General features: G+C 31.4%; 1 protein-coding gene across 1 annotated transcript in view; it reads right to left on the bottom strand.

Moving 5' to 3' along the window:
- Window positions 1-4,517: 4,517 nt before the first annotated feature.
- LOC134691532 (zinc finger protein 236-like) overlaps window positions 4,518-16,086 on the bottom strand; it is a 42,165-nt gene continuing 30,596 nt past the window's right edge. The window contains exon 7 of the mRNA XM_063552099.1: window positions 4,518-6,535. Coding sequence (XP_063408169.1) covers window positions 5,310-6,535 — 1,226 coding nt within the window. The 3' untranslated portion in view covers window positions 4,518-5,309. The remainder of the gene's footprint in view (window positions 6,536-16,086) is intronic.

Genomic DNA, 16,086 nt, shown 5'->3' on the forward strand with positions numbered 1-16,086 from the left:
TCAATGTTTTGAATTTCTTTAAATTACTCGACCTTATTCTCAACTTAACTCGACTGTCTTCAACATTAATTATTCAACCATAGACTGTTTATTTGTTACAAGTTGTGATAAAATGCCTAATACCATAGACACAGGTGTGATGTCCCCTTAAAAGATACCTAAGTGCTGAACTCACCCTATTTTTTTTTACATGTATATCAATTATAGGGTCGTTTGTATAAATATACAATTTGTAAAATAATAATTTATTCTAAATTCTAAGGATTTTCTCATCGCAGGCAGATAACCGTATCAATACTTGACACATGGCACACTTTTTTTTTTTCATACGACCGCAAAAATTTAAAAAATTTTGGTCGTATATTGGTATCACGTTGACGTCGTCGTCTGCATCGTCGTCGTCTGTGGGGTCCGAATACTTTAAGTTTTCCCTCTAACTTTAGTTTAAGTCAATATAAATCTATCAATCTTGAAAACAAGGTTTATGACCATAAGAGGAAGGTTAGGATTGATTTTGTAAGTTTTGGTTCCAACAGTTTAGGAACCAGATGCTCCGCAGGGCGTAGCTTTATACGACCGCAGAGGTTGAACCCTGAACGGTTGGGGCAAGTATGGTCACAACATTCAAGCTGGATTCAGCTCTAAATTTGGATTGTGATTAAATAGTTGACACAGCATAGGTTTCTGACACAGAATGAATGTGTTCTAATGAACTTAAAATTTTTGTTTTCTCTTAGAGCAATTCACTATGCTGTTGAATATTAATCCTCTCAACAAAAAAATTATGTCAAAATTTTTCATTTCAAATGAGAAAATTTAACCCAATTTTCTTAATCACATCCCCCTTTCCCTTATTCCAAATTAATCTCAATTAAATTTCTAATGGAGTTTGCAACAATAACTACTCATTTAAATACATCATAAAATATTAAGATGTAAAAAAACTGCTTGTTATCACTGAATGGTAAAGATTACTTTAATTTATCAGTTGGTAGTAAAAAGTGAATATACATTGTATATAACAAGGATTTGAGTCGATTCTGGACAAAGAAAGATAACTCCAATTAAAAAATAATATTGCTATTTCACAATATTGGGCAATTAGATATTTCTTGCTTACTATTCTTGACAAAGAAAGATAACTCTAATTAAAAAAAAATTTGGCTTTTTCACAATATTGTGCAATTAGATATTTCTTGCCATTGTGCAATACTGTGCAATTGAAAAGACTTGCTATTGCACAATACTTTATATAATATTTTAGATCCTGATTTGGACCAACTTGAAAACTGGGCCCATAATCAAAAATCTAAGTACATGTTTGGATTCAGCATGTCAAAGAACACCGCAAGATTTCAATTTTTGTTAAAATCAAACTAAGTTTAATTTTGGACCCTTTGGACTTTAATGCAGACCAATTTGAAAACAGGACCAAAAATGAAGAATCTAAATTTGAGAATGGAAATGGGGAATGTGTCAAAGAGACAACAACCCGACCAAAAAAAAAAAACAAAAAAAAAAAAAAAAAAACACAACAGCAGAAGGTCACCAACAGGTCTTCAATGTAGCGAGAAATTCCCGCACCCGGAGGCGTCCTTCAGCTGGCCCCTAAACAAATATATACTAGTTCAGTGATAATGAACGCCATACTAATTTCCAAATTGTACACAAGAAACTAAAATTTAAATAATACAAGACTAATTAAGGCCAGAGGCTCCTGACTTGGGACAGGCGCAAAAATGCGGCGGGGTTAAACATGTTTGTGAGATCTCAACCCTCCCCCTATACCTCTAACCAGTGTAGAAAAGTAAAAGCATAACAATACATACACAGTTAGATTTGGCATATCAAAGAACCCCATTTATTCAATTTTTAATGAAATCAAACATTGTTTAATTTTAGACCCCAATTTGGACCAACTTGAAAACTGGGCCAATAATCAAGAATCTAAATTCATTTTTTGATTCAGCATATCAAAGAACCCAACCGATTAGGTTAGGATTGATTTTGTAAGTTTTGGTCCCAACAGTTTAGGAAAAAGGGACCAAAAAAGGGCCCAAATAAGCATTGTTCTTGGTTTTCGCACAATAACTTTAGTATAAGTTAATAGAAATCAATAAAATTTAAACACAAGGTTTATGAACACAAAAGGAAGGTTAGGATTGATTTTGTAAGTTTTGGTCCCAACAGTTTAGGAAAAAGGGACCAAAAAAGGGCCCAAATAAGCATTTTTCTTGGTTTTCGCACAATAACTTTAGTATAAGTTAATAGAAATCAATAAAATTTAAACACAAGGTTTATGAACACAAAAGGAAGGTTAGGATTGATTTTGTAAGTTTTGGTCCCAACAGTTTAGTTTTTTGCACCATTACTTTAGTATAAGTAAACACAAATCTTTGCAATTTAAACACAATGTTAATGACCATAAGAGGAAGGTTGGGATTGATTTCGGGAGTTTTTAACCCAACTTATTAGGGTCCAAAATTAAACTTTGTTTGATTTCATCAAAAATTTAGCTTTTGGGGTTCTCTAATAGACCGAATCTAACAATGTATATAGATTCTTAATTTTTGGTCCCTTTTTCAAATTGGTCTACATAAAGGTCCAAAGGGTCCAAAATTAAACTCAGTTTAATGAATTCTTGGGGTTCTTTGATATGCTGAATATAAACATGTATTTAGTTTTTGATTATGGGCCCAGTTTCAAGGTGGTCCAAATCAGGGTCCAAAATTAAACTTTGTTTGAATTCAACAAAAATTCAATATATCAACGTGCTGCATCTAATCATGCATTTAGATTTTTAATATTTTGGACCAGTTATCAAATTGGTTCACATTGAGGTCTAAAGGGTCCAAAATTGAACTTTATTTGATTTCATAAAAAATTGAATTCTTTGGGATCTTTGATATGATGAATCTAACCATGTATTTAGATTTTGGATATTGGAATACCACAAAGGGATGTTAAGAATTGTCTTTGGGAGTTATGGCTCTAAACGTTAAGGAATAAGGTGCAAAAATAGGGGGAAAGGATTGGTCCCTAATTCGTTGGCACCAAAACTTCAAAAATCAAACTTTCCTTTTGTGGTCATAAACCTTGTGTTAAAATTTCATTGACTCCTATTAATTAATACTAAAGTTATTGTGCAAAAACCAAGAAAAATGCTTATTTTGGACCTGTTTTTGTCCCCTAATTCCTCAACGGTTGGACCAAAACACCACAAATCAATCCCAAACTTCCCTTTATGGTCATAAACCTTGTGTTAAAATTTTATAGATTTTTATTTACTTTTACTAAAATTAGAATGCGAAAACCAAATGTCTTCGGACGACGAGGATGCAAACGTGATACCAATATACGACCAAAGAGATTTCAATTTTTGCAGTCGTATAAAAACAGGTTCAACCCACCATTTTTCTTAAAATGTCCTGTACCAATGTGTTACTTGCATTATCAGTTAGTTTTTTGTTGCATTTATTTTTTTCTGTTGTTTCGTTGTTACCATTAACAAGTGCTTAAAATAATATAAAATACAATTTAAAAAAATAAAAATTTCATTATTGTTTTAAAACTAATTTGTTGTGGTTAACGTTTCATTTAACCTAATACATGTACCACACATTTAAAAATGGAAATAAGTAAAGACAAAAAAATACTGAACTTCGAGGAACATTCATAAAGGAAAGTCCCAAATCAAATGGCAAATTCAAAAGTTTAAAAACATCAAACGAATGGATAGCAATTGTCATATTCCTAACTTGGTACAGGCTTGTTCTTATGTAGCAAATGGAAGAAAGTGCTATAAAATGTTATACGTTATCTTTCTATTTTACGAGTTATGAACACTTAATCAACAGTTCCATGTTTACGTGTGAATTTCTTTGGCGTGTGTCGATAAGCTTGGTAATTTAAACAAACTGTGTATATTGTGTCAAATATCGGAGGTTTTGTGTCAAATATCGGAGGTTTTGTGTTAAATATTGGAGATTTTGTGTTAAATATCTGAGGTTTTGTGTCAAATATCGGAGGTTTTGTGTCAAATATCGGAGGTTTTGTGTCAAATATCGGAGGTTTTGTGTTAAATATTGGAGATTTTGTGTTAAATATCTGAGGTTTTGTGTCAAATATCGGAGGTATGTGTTAAATATCTGAGGTTTTGTGTTAAATATCTGTATCTGTCCATTTTGTGTTTGTCTTATTTTTTTTGTTATTTAACGTACAATTAAAGTTAGCATATTCTTCTCTTTTAAGGTTCCGAGCTACATATAGCCTTTCAGAGCACCTGGGATCACCCCAAGTTTTTGGTGGCGTTTGTGTTGCTGGATCTTTAGTTTTCTATGTTGTGTCTCCTTTAATATTATTTGTCTGTTTGTCTTTTTATTTTTAGCCATGGCGTTATCAGTTTATTTTCAATCTACGAGTTTGACTATCTCTGGTCCCTTCATCCCTTTCCTATTTATATATATAGCAGTCTTTTCAAATATTCTTTTTTATTTATTACAAATACATTCATCAAAAGTTATTACAGGTGTTCATAACCATGTCGCAGTTCAAAACATCTTGAAATATATTAGAAGAGACCTCTCCTCTTCATATCCTTTCCTTGAAAAAAATCGCGAAATACACTGGGGAAAAGACAAGTTTACATGTTTGGTGCATCACTATGCTTAGCTGATAAGATTTCTGAGCATTTGTTTTTGGATGCCACGTTATGCCCATTGAGGAGAAGGTAGGCTCGGAAAGACGGAAAAAAGTTCAGAACAAAGACTAAGCTTTAGACAAAAGCTCAAATAAAAACACGAGTTTTAGTTGAATTGAGTGCAGCAAGAATTACTTCTCTGCCATACACATGAAATAGCCACTAATCATTGAAGTAAGAATTGACACAGAAACAAATATTAACACAATCCAACTGAACACAAAATATACTTTATAATATTATATATATACTATTTTAGATATGATATCATGTACATGCATTAACATAGGCATAATTTTAATTTTATTGTACCATTCAACTTAACAAAATTTGTTCAATTACAGTTTTCAAATATAACAGTTAAAATTCTGACAACTTTCACACAATCAGTTCTGACATCTGTGAATTTGTACCTCTGGCTCTCCCTATAACTTTCATAGTACATTATGTTTATGTATCTATTTGTTATATAAAAAATCATCTCATTGACATTTAATGTCATGATTCATATAGTCCATAAAAGCTTATTGGAAATGGCGACGTCCGCATTAGCTGTAGTAAACACGGAATTCAAACTAACATTGTTTCATATCTTTAATGTTTAAAAGTTCTATAAACCTGTTGTTTCTATAACATATTCCTGAGAAAAATACACCACCGAATCCTCATCTGTAGGTCTTTCAGCAACAACAACATCTGTAATATCGTTTGTAGTTGTGTAGACGCCATCAGCGTTAATCAAAGTGTAGGTAGCCATTCCACTTTCATGCCTATTGTCTATTGTCGTATGTGTATTTTGACCATTTTTCTGTGTAAAACCTTTACTACATTGTTCACTTTCACATGTTTCATGTGTATTGTGTATTGTCACATGCCTATTGTGTATTTTCATATGTCTATTTAGACCATTTTTCTGTGTATAACCCTTACCGCATTTTTGACATATGTGTGTTTTATCGAGTGTACATTTTTCCATATGTCTTTGAAATTCTGTTTCAACATTAAATCCTTTGTCGCATAAATTACATCGAAATGTTTTATGTATAACACGCATGTGTTTACGAAGACTTTCATTCTGTGTAAATTTGTCTCCACATAAATCGCAGAGGTAAGGCCTCGCCCCAGTGTGTGTTCTTTGATGTGCTCTAAGAGCGGTTGAATTTACAAATGTTTTAGTACATAAGTCACACGAATAGGGTTTTTCTCCTGTGTGTGTTCTCATGTGATATTTGTGACTGGTGGCTGAAGTAAACCCTTTTCCACAAATATCACAAAGATGTCGTCTTTCACCAGTATGCGTTCTCATGTGTGTCACCAAATCACTTTTCTTATAGATCATTTTATTACAAACGTTACATTGGTGAAGTTTTTTACCAGTGTGCTTTGCATGGTGATTTTGGAACATAGAATTCAGAATCCAACGACTGCATACTTCACACTGAGTTTTGTTTCCTGTGTGTTGTCGTTTGAAGTGTCTCTCCATGTCTTTTTTATCATAAAATCCTTTACCACATACCTTGCAGACGTGATCTTTTTTACCAGAATGTATCCTCATATGAGGTATCAAACTTTCCTTAAACCTAAACCCTTTCCCACAGACATCACATTGGAAAAGGTTTTTACTTGTTGTGTGTAAACGCATATGTCTTTGTAGGTATCTGCCTACTGTAAAACCTTTATCACACACGGCACAAACAAATGACCTCACTGTAGAATGTGTTTGTAAATGTTTCCTAAAATACTTATTCTCTTTAAACTCTTTTCCACATCCTTCATAATCACACCTCAAAGTCTTCTTTATATTTACATCTTCTTTTACTTGTGGTCCAGCAGAACCTACAAAAAACAAGAAAATAATTTTGAACTATTTTAAGTAAGTTTTCTGCTTTTGGCATTATAATATTGAGATACCAACTATACCCATTGCTATATTTTCTACTGTGGTTCTATCTTGGATGAATGTCTTCCTTAGGAAATTTTAGTTTTGAGAAACTAACTACTAGTTTATCAATTGCTATATTTTCTACTGTGGTGCTATCTTAGATGAGTTTCTTGCTTAGAGCATTATAGTATTGAGATACCAGCTAAACCCATTGCTATATTTTCTACAGTGGTTCTATCTTGGATGAATTTCTTCCTTATGGCATTATAGTATTGAGAAACTCACTATATCAACTGCTATATTTTCTACTGTGGTGCTATCTTGGATGAATTTCTTCCTTAGCATGCTTATGGCATTATAGCATTGAGAAACCAACTATATCCATTGCTATATTTTCTACTACTAGTATATATTTGGTGTTATTTTAAATTTATGATGGACCATACAGTGGCCATGTCGCCATGTTTTTTGGCTCACAAATATTATCTTACTTTCCATGGTGACACAATAAATTAGAGGAACAAGCATATTAGAGGTAGAGGATTATTTGTTAGAATTTGTAATGTTATTTAAGTCTCAGAGAACTCAATTTCATGTTAGAATTTGTAATGTTATTTAAGTCTCAGAGAACTTAATTTCATGTTGAATGGCAAATGCAACTAAGCAGAAAATATTATTTGTTCTTGATCAATCAAATAAGTATAAGCAAACAGAAATCTATGAAATTTTAACATCAGGTACTACAAACAGAAGGTTAGGATTGATTTTGGGAGTTTTAGTATTTACGATTTAAGAATTAGGGGCAGAAACAGGTCCCAAATAAGCACTTTTCTTGGTTTTTGCACAACAACTTTAGTATAAGTTTATAAGAATCTATGAACTTTTAACACAATGTTTATGACCACAAAAGGCAGGTTTGGATTGATTTTGACAGTTTTGGTCCCAACGAATTAGGGGCCAAAAGGGTCCAAAATTAAAATTAATTAAGCTTAAATGTTGTGTCCATCCTCTGTGGTCGTATGAAGCTGCGCCCTGTGGAGCATCTGGTTAAAAGAGGTGTTGCTTCTTTCATGACCAGACACAAGTTGGTTCCTTTTTCCTTTTTCCTTTTTCGATATCCAAATTTTGAAAAATATTACAAGTCCAAACTAAATTTTTTTTTGCTTCAAATTTTTTTTTCCTCAAAATTTCTTTTTCCTCAAAATTTTTTTCCTCAAATTTTTTTTTTTCTCAATTTTTTTTTTCCTCAAATTTTTTTTTCCTCAAATTTTTTTTCCTCAAAATTTTTTTTTTCTCAAATTTTTTTTCCTCAAAATTTTTTTTCCTCAAATTTTTTTTTTTTCCTCATTTTTTTTCGTTTCTTTATTCAATTTCTTTTTCCTTATTCGATTTTTATTTCCTTTTTCATATTCATTTCCTTTTTCGGTTTCTATCCCTGAATCGGATTCTATTTCCTTATTGGGTTTCTATTTCCTTATTCGGTTTCGATTTCCTTATTCGGTTTCTAGTTCCTTATTCGATTTTCATTTCCTTATTCGGTTTCTTTTTCCTTTTTCAATATTCATTTCCTTTTTCGTTTCTATTTCCTTATTCAGTTTCTATTTCCTTATTGGATTTTCATTTCCTTATTCGATTTCCATTTCCTTATTCGATTTCCATTTCCTTATTCGGTTTCTTTTTCCTTTTTCAATATTCATTTCCTTTTTCGGTTTCTATTTCCTTATTCGGTTTCTATTTCCTTATTCGATTTTCATTTCCTTATTCGATTGCTGTTTCCTTATTCGGTTTCTATTTCCTTATTCGGTTTCTATTTCCTTATTTGGTTTCTATTTCCTTATTCGGTTTCTATTTCCTTATTGGATTTTCATTTCCTTATTCGATTTCCATTTCCTTATTCGATTTCCATTTCCTTATTCGGTTCCTTTTTCCTATTTCGATATTCAATTTTGAAAAATATTACAAGTCCAAACTAAATTTTTTTTTTGCTTCAAAATTTTTTTTCCTCAAAATTTTTTTTTCCTCAAAATTTTTTTTCCTCAAAATTTTTTTTTCCTCAAATTTTTTTTCCTCAAATTTTTTTTTTTCTCAAATTTTTTTTTTCCTCAAATTTTTTTTTCCTCAAATTTGTTTTCCTCAAAAAAAAAATTTTCTCAAATTTTTTTTCCTCAAATTTTTTTTCTCAAATTCTTTTTTTTCCTCATTTTTTTTCGTTTCCTTATTCAATTTCTTTTTCCTTATTCGATTTTTATTTCCTTTTTCATATTCATTTCCTTTTTCGGTTTCTATTCCCTGAATCGGATTCTATTTCCTTATTGGGTTTCTATTTCCTTATTCGGTTTCGATTTCCTTATTCGGTTTCTAGTTCCTTATTCGATTTTCATTTCCTTATTCGGTTTCTTTTTCCTTTTTCAATATTCATTTCCTTTTTCGTTTCTATTTCCTTATTCGGTTTCTGTTTCCTTATTTGATTTCTTTTTCCTTATTCAATTTTCATTTCCTTATTCGGTTTCTATTTCCTTATTGGATTTTCATTTCCTTATTCAATTTCCATTTCCTGATACGGTTTCTTTTTCCTTTTTCAATATTCATTTCCTTTTTCGGTTTCTATTTCCTTATTCAGTTTCTATTTCCTTATTCGGTTTCTATTTCCTTATTCGGTTTCTTTTTCCATATTTGGTTTCTTTGTCCTTTTTCAATATTCATTTCCTTTTTCGGTTTCTATTTCCTTATTTAGTTTCTATATCCTTATTGGGTTTCTATTTCCTTATTCGGTTTCGATTTCCTTATTCGGTTTCTAGTTCCTTATTCGATTTTCATTTCCTTATTCGGTTTCTTTTTCCTTTTTCAATATTCATTTCCTTTTTCGGTTTCTTTTTCCTTATTCGGTTTCTATTTCCTTATTGGATTTTCATTTCCTTATTCGATTTCCATTTCCTTATTCGATTTCCATTTCCTTATTCGGTTTCTTTTTCCTTTTTCAATATTCATTTCCTTTTTTGGTTTCTATTTCCTTATTCAGTTTCTATTTCCTTATTCGATTTTCATTTCCTTATTCGATTGCTGTTTCCTTATTCGGTTTCTATTTCCTTATTCGGTTTCTATTTCCTTATTCGGTTTCTATTTCCTTATTCGGTTTCTATTTCCTTATTCGGTTTCTATTTCCTTATTGGATTTTCCTTTCCTTATTCGATTTCCATTTCCTTATTCGGTTCCTTTTTCCTTTTTCGATATTCAATTTTGAAAATATTACAAGTCCAAACAAAATTTTTTTTGCTTCAAAATTTTTTTTCCTTCAAAAGTTTTTTTCCTCAAAATTTTCCTCAAATTTTTTATCCTCAAAATTTTATTTCCTCAAATTTTTTATCCTCAAAATTTTTTTTCTCAAAAAGTTTTTCAAATTTTTTTTTCGTTTCCTTATTCGTTCTTTTTCATTTCCTTATACAGTTTCTATTTCCTTATTCGATTTCCATTTCCTTATTCGATTTTCATTTCCTTATTCGGTTTCTTTTTCCTTATTCAGTTTTCTTTTTCCTTATTCGGTTTCTGTTTCCTTATTTGATTTCTTTTTCCTTATTCAATTTTCATTTCCTTATTCGGTTATTATTTCCTTATATTTACAACTATCAAACATCAACACGCACCAAACTGGATGTAATTGAAAGATATCTAGAGGTCAATATACAGGCTCGAACAAAAGACAAAAAAGGAAAAGTATAGCGAGCTTTTTGGGATGAAGTAAAGACCGAACGTCAGTTTTAGTCGGATATACCTTAATGTTAATCTTACATGTATAGATGTGTACATATATCATTGATTCAGGGGCGATGGCAAATAGACACTGATAAGTCTTAAATAAAATTTTATAGTTTTGAATGTTTCTTCATCAGTTGACTAAAAATAAGTGGAGGTATGTTCTTATTGCCGACAAGAGAGGCACTCAACCTATATTAATTTGTGCATAAAGCGATTGAAAGTTGCTAAATACTGAATGTTTTTGCCACAAATGCGAAAGTTTTAATCTGTGTATATATACTTATACTTTTAAAATACGATGATAAAATTCATGTCTTTTTCAGGATTTCTGTCAGATCCAACCATGTAGTAAGTCATGTTGGTGAGATATGGTTTTAGTCGATGATGTTCCTGAAGAACCTGTAGTACAAAGTATATCACTGGATTGAGCTCTCTGTCTAAGTGTATCATTAAAGTGCTTTGCTTTGAGCTGAGTTCATTGCTGTGCAATTCATTCTTTGTGAAATAAAGATTTGACATACAACTCTCATGTACAAGGATTTGTCAAAGTAGTATTCATTCTATGTACAATGTACTAGTATGTAAAAGGGAGATAAAAAAAAGCATTTTATTTCGATTTGAACCAAACATCATGTGTCTATTGATCAAATTGAAGAAAAAAAACGGACAATGCTACTCCCCCTTCAAGCAATATTATGCTAGGTTGTTTTAATACATCTGTATTGCCTACTAAAGACTAGGACCTGAGTGTAAATGGTCATTCAATTATGTAAAGAAGAAAAAATTTAGGCCTATCTGGCCTAATTGATTTCTAAAACTATTATATTTCATTGTACCTGTTCAACATTTTTTCATTTATTTGGTTTATTTCTTAATTTGTGTGAATTAACATATGTTTGGATTGGGAAACAAGTTTTGCAACTTATATTAATCCCTTTCCACTTTGCGGGTGAGAGTGCTGCCTTGTAGCGGCATTAGCCTACTCTTTTTCGAAATCTACAAGGGTGTCTTTAACGTGCAAGAGATATGGCTCTCTCTTATCACGGGTCAGCCATTTATCGTCCCCTTGCGACGGACTATCATCGTTTCCTTAAGACCATACTCGCAAATGGTGTCAAGGGAGAGCAGAAAATTGAGTCCCTGAAATTGTCATCCCGAACGGGAATCGAACCAGGAACCTTTAAGTTAGTAGTTCGATGATCTAACCACTACACCACGGCTCTCACTAACATTGTTACAGTAAATGTTAATTACTACACTTTCATACCACAACAAATACTGTAATGGTATCACTTATATTTGTGTCCAAATATTATAACCAAAAAAATAAAAAGAGAATAATTTTGCACTACCATTTTTGTATTGAATATTATAACTTTTTAGATATCTAGACACATTAACTAGATGCTCATAATATCCACTTTACATGCTTGAATTCTACCAGATTACTCTAAGAACAGTTATGAGTCTTTGAAGCATGCTGACAAAGGATCTTTTCACGATATCATTTTCACATTAGTAAAAACTCTTTTTGCTTTGACAAGCTTTGGAGGAAATATTATCAAAGAATTGAAGAAAAAACCACAACACATAAGTTCTCTTTCTAGCTCATCTAGCCCCAAGCATCATGTCAGGCATTTTCATTACTAAAATAAACAATTCGACATTTTGACAAAAAGTTTTACTAATGATACTGACGATCCACCATAAAGTAATATACATAGATCCATACAAATAGTAAGCAAATACATATGAAAAAGATGTGGTATGATTGCCAATGAGACCAAAATGACACAGAAATTAAAACAACTACAGTACGACCTTCAACAATGAGCAAAGCCCATACCGCATAGTCAGATATTAAAGGCCCCGAAATGACAATGTAGAACAATTCAAACGAGAAAACTGACGGCCTTATTTATGTACAAAAAATAAACGAAAAACAAATCCACACTCATCTGTGTCCACACTTGTTATCTAATAAAATATCATACAAACACTATATATATATATATATTATTAATTCGTATATTTTAACATATTTGATTCGTTTAGAGATAGTCACATGTTAAACTATATTTTCGAAGGTAGAGAAAAAACGGCGGATAGCAAAAAGCATATTGACCGGCAAAAAGCATATCGCACGGTTATTTTGGGAATATCTAAAAACCGATATACTTTGTGACGTCATGTACTGAATTTCAGGGGCGGATTCTGGATTTTAGAAAAGGGGCGACATTTTTAAAGATGGCTGAGCGAAGCGAGTCGAAAAAAATTGTGACCTTTTTGGGGGCTAAAAAACATAAAATTTGTGTAGAATGCATATTTAAACGGTTCCTTATTTTGGGCATATATATTTTATAGTTGCTGTAAAGTGTGAGGGTTGAACATTTTTTTATGCTGTATATATAAAATAATAGTATGGATCCAAAGCTATTTACTGCTTTATTGCATGTAGGACCTCGACATGGACAATTCTTGTTGTTGTATGTTAAGTTAGAACAACCTCACAGATTTCTTGTTGTAAACCAGATATACGCCGGGCTCTTCAATGAAATTTACAATACGACCGACACGATTGAAGAAAGACAAACAAGCAATTTTTATCCAAATGCTCGGTTGATATGTTTCGCCAAATTTTTTTAATGGAAATGCGGGGTTCCAAATTAACAAAAGGCTACGACATAATTCTAAAATGACAGCGAGTTTATGAATGACGGTTGACAAATGGATCACACACAGCAGCCGGTGGCATTTCGGTCTTGAAAAAAGTATTTAATATGCAGTATCAGTTCGCCGAAACAGACATTCCAGTCACACATGCAAACCCCCGCCCCCAAAAAATACGCCCGTTTTTTGTTCATCATGTTTATATAATTCTAAATAATTTTGTTGGAAACTTTCGTTTCTTATAGCAAAAAAGTGGACAAGATTATTGTTTTCAATCCAGATACGGTCAAAATTTTAGTTTTTAATAGACAAAAACCCAAGTCAGTTTTTTTTCTTTCAAATATCTCAGACCGCCTTCTCTAACAAATGGTTCGTTCCTTACACTTTAAATCTATTTAGACTGGGGACCATCATTCAGCTGTGTTATTTCTAGTAAAAATAGGCTGGGGCGTTTGGGGTTACACAGGTTTCCGTAGGTAAGTAATAATGTTGTGGAACTTTTTTTCAAGAGAGTGTAATAGAGTATAACTTTCTGTCTCGTAAAAATTACGTAGAAATAGAACTTCAAGTCAATACGTTCTTGTTCAATCCTGTTTCGTTTTGAAGATGTCATGATTGTTATCCTCAGTCTATGTGTTACTGAAATTTGATTTTCAAAATGACTGAGTGACGTTTTACGGCGAACTGGTCAACTCCGCCATAGCGAATCACATGAGTTTGTTATAATCAGTAAATACCAGCAAAAAATATCATTATAAGTAAAGAATTGTCGCATAAAAAATAAATACACGGGAAATGGGAAAGTTCTCGAAGACTTGTCTGATTAATCAGTTTCCCCAAAAAAGTCCAAGCAACGCCTTATTTGACCCATCTAGATCCGCCACTGCCAGTCAAACTACGTCTTTCAATGTAAATACAGAAACAAAATCATCAATTGTATATGAAAAATGAAATATATAGTATCACTAAGTTTAAAACAATATTTTGGTCGAGAGAAAAATTACAATAAAAAGATTCATTCATACTGCTAGATTTGAACTTGGCACTGTTATATTGTGTACGATGCCAACGACTATGAGATCACGGCTATGAACAGCCCGCATTTGATTCTGAAAAATTTACATTATTATATATTGTACATCTGTATCAAAAGCAATTCTGCTTGAGATTCACAACACGTACCACAAATAATACTAGTTTATTGATTGATTGACGATGGATGTTAGATGTCATATAAACGTTCAAAACAATCTAAACATAATGAAAATGAAGGATTCAAGGATAGTTTCACTACATACATAGAAAGTATAAACACAATATAATAAAAGTACATAATATAAAAAATTTAGAATGCATGTGTCATTCTTAAAAGAACTATAAGAGACTGTTACATTTTTGTATTTACACAGAACATAAAAGTGCAATGTCACCATGCACATTCAAGGATGATGGATTAATCAGTTTACACAAATATTTATGTATACTTATTCAAATTCAATTAGTTTAATTACCAAAATTTAGAAACTATTTATATTCACATATATTATTTAAATATTTCTTTTACATTATAGTATATATTTTTAGTTTGAAAAGGATGAAAGTGTCTCATATGTCTTAAAGGCAGGGATCTAATATCGTTTTAAAGATTTTTTTTATATTGTATATGATGATGTATATTGGATCGTGACACTATAATAAACTATTTACTTACTTACTATATACAGTAATTTGCAATCAGCATACAACAAATGGAAGTTTTTAACGACCTTGACTGGCTATCTAGCATACGTGTACAAGGTTGCTAATTACTATATATAAATTACAAATTTACTCCGATATATATACTAATATATAAAAACTGTTGTTTCTAATTTGTGTTTGTAGCTATGTATACTGTATTGTTTAGTACTATATTTGTATTTTTATACTATTAAACGAGAAGACCTCCTTTTGTGTGTCGCTTCTCTTCCTTCCATGATAAATTAATCATCATGCCTCTGGGTTTTAAAGATGACATGCATAGTCGCATTTGTCGTCCATTCTTATGGTTCATTTTTGGAGAAAAACAACAAAAAAAGGAGTCCGAATATCAATTCCGTCATCAGACTGACTTTTAGTCATAGATAAGACTTCCGGTTTGAAACCAAACATGCACACAAGTACAACCACTCGTATGATAGATAACAAAAATGAGAAATAAATTAGCCAATCAGAGCGTTGTCCATATTATGGTGTTTAGATCCACAACTATCTTACCACCTTAGAAAAGACAATAATTTTTCGCGTTTATCTGTATATATAAACTACGATTATACTACTTTAATATTTAAAGACTCGCTGTATTATGTCTACTGTTTTCTTTGAAATGACAATTTAAGGGATCATACCAGTTGCATATATATATATGTTGTGTACAAGATGTAATGTTGTACAAATTATAATTTGTACAGATATTTTGTACAAGTTGTTATTGTTTTATGAACATCTTATTTTGCATATTTCTGTAATATTTCCATAACTACTTGATACCAGGGTTTTCCCTTGATCAATTATTTTTTCGCCACCTCTTTCGCCAAAACAATATATTTTTCGCCACTTTATTATTTTTTTCGCCAAATAACAAGAAATATATTTTTTCGTTTAACATTTACCTTTTTTTAACCCCCTCCCTCTTCCCTTATATAAGATGATTTTGCTCCATTGTGTCAATGATTATTCTCTCAAACTTATTTAAGAGTGTACATTTTAATGAATAAACTTTAAAACAACGATTTTTTTTATAACTTAAAAGGGAAATATCTTATTGTATTTTAAACAACTTTCCTAATTAGGGGCCCACTATACTTTAATGATAAAGAAGATATAAGTCCTGGAATATAACCAAATTAATGAACATGTTTTGGTCACATAATACCAGTATAGTTCGTAATGAAAGTTTCTTTAAAAGAAAAATATTAAAACTCAAACGACTTTAAAGTAGTCGTCCTAATCAATTACCTAAATCAAATTTAAAGGATAATTAAAGTTTTAAATCGGAGATTGTTCTTGCTTTTGAACATTTTCCTCACATCAGCATAAAGAT

This window comes from Mytilus trossulus, chromosome 11 (assembly GCF_036588685.1).
Source record: "Mytilus trossulus isolate FHL-02 chromosome 11, PNRI_Mtr1.1.1.hap1, whole genome shotgun sequence".
In the NCBI taxonomy this organism is placed as follows: domain Eukaryota; kingdom Metazoa; phylum Mollusca; class Bivalvia; order Mytilida; family Mytilidae; genus Mytilus; species Mytilus trossulus.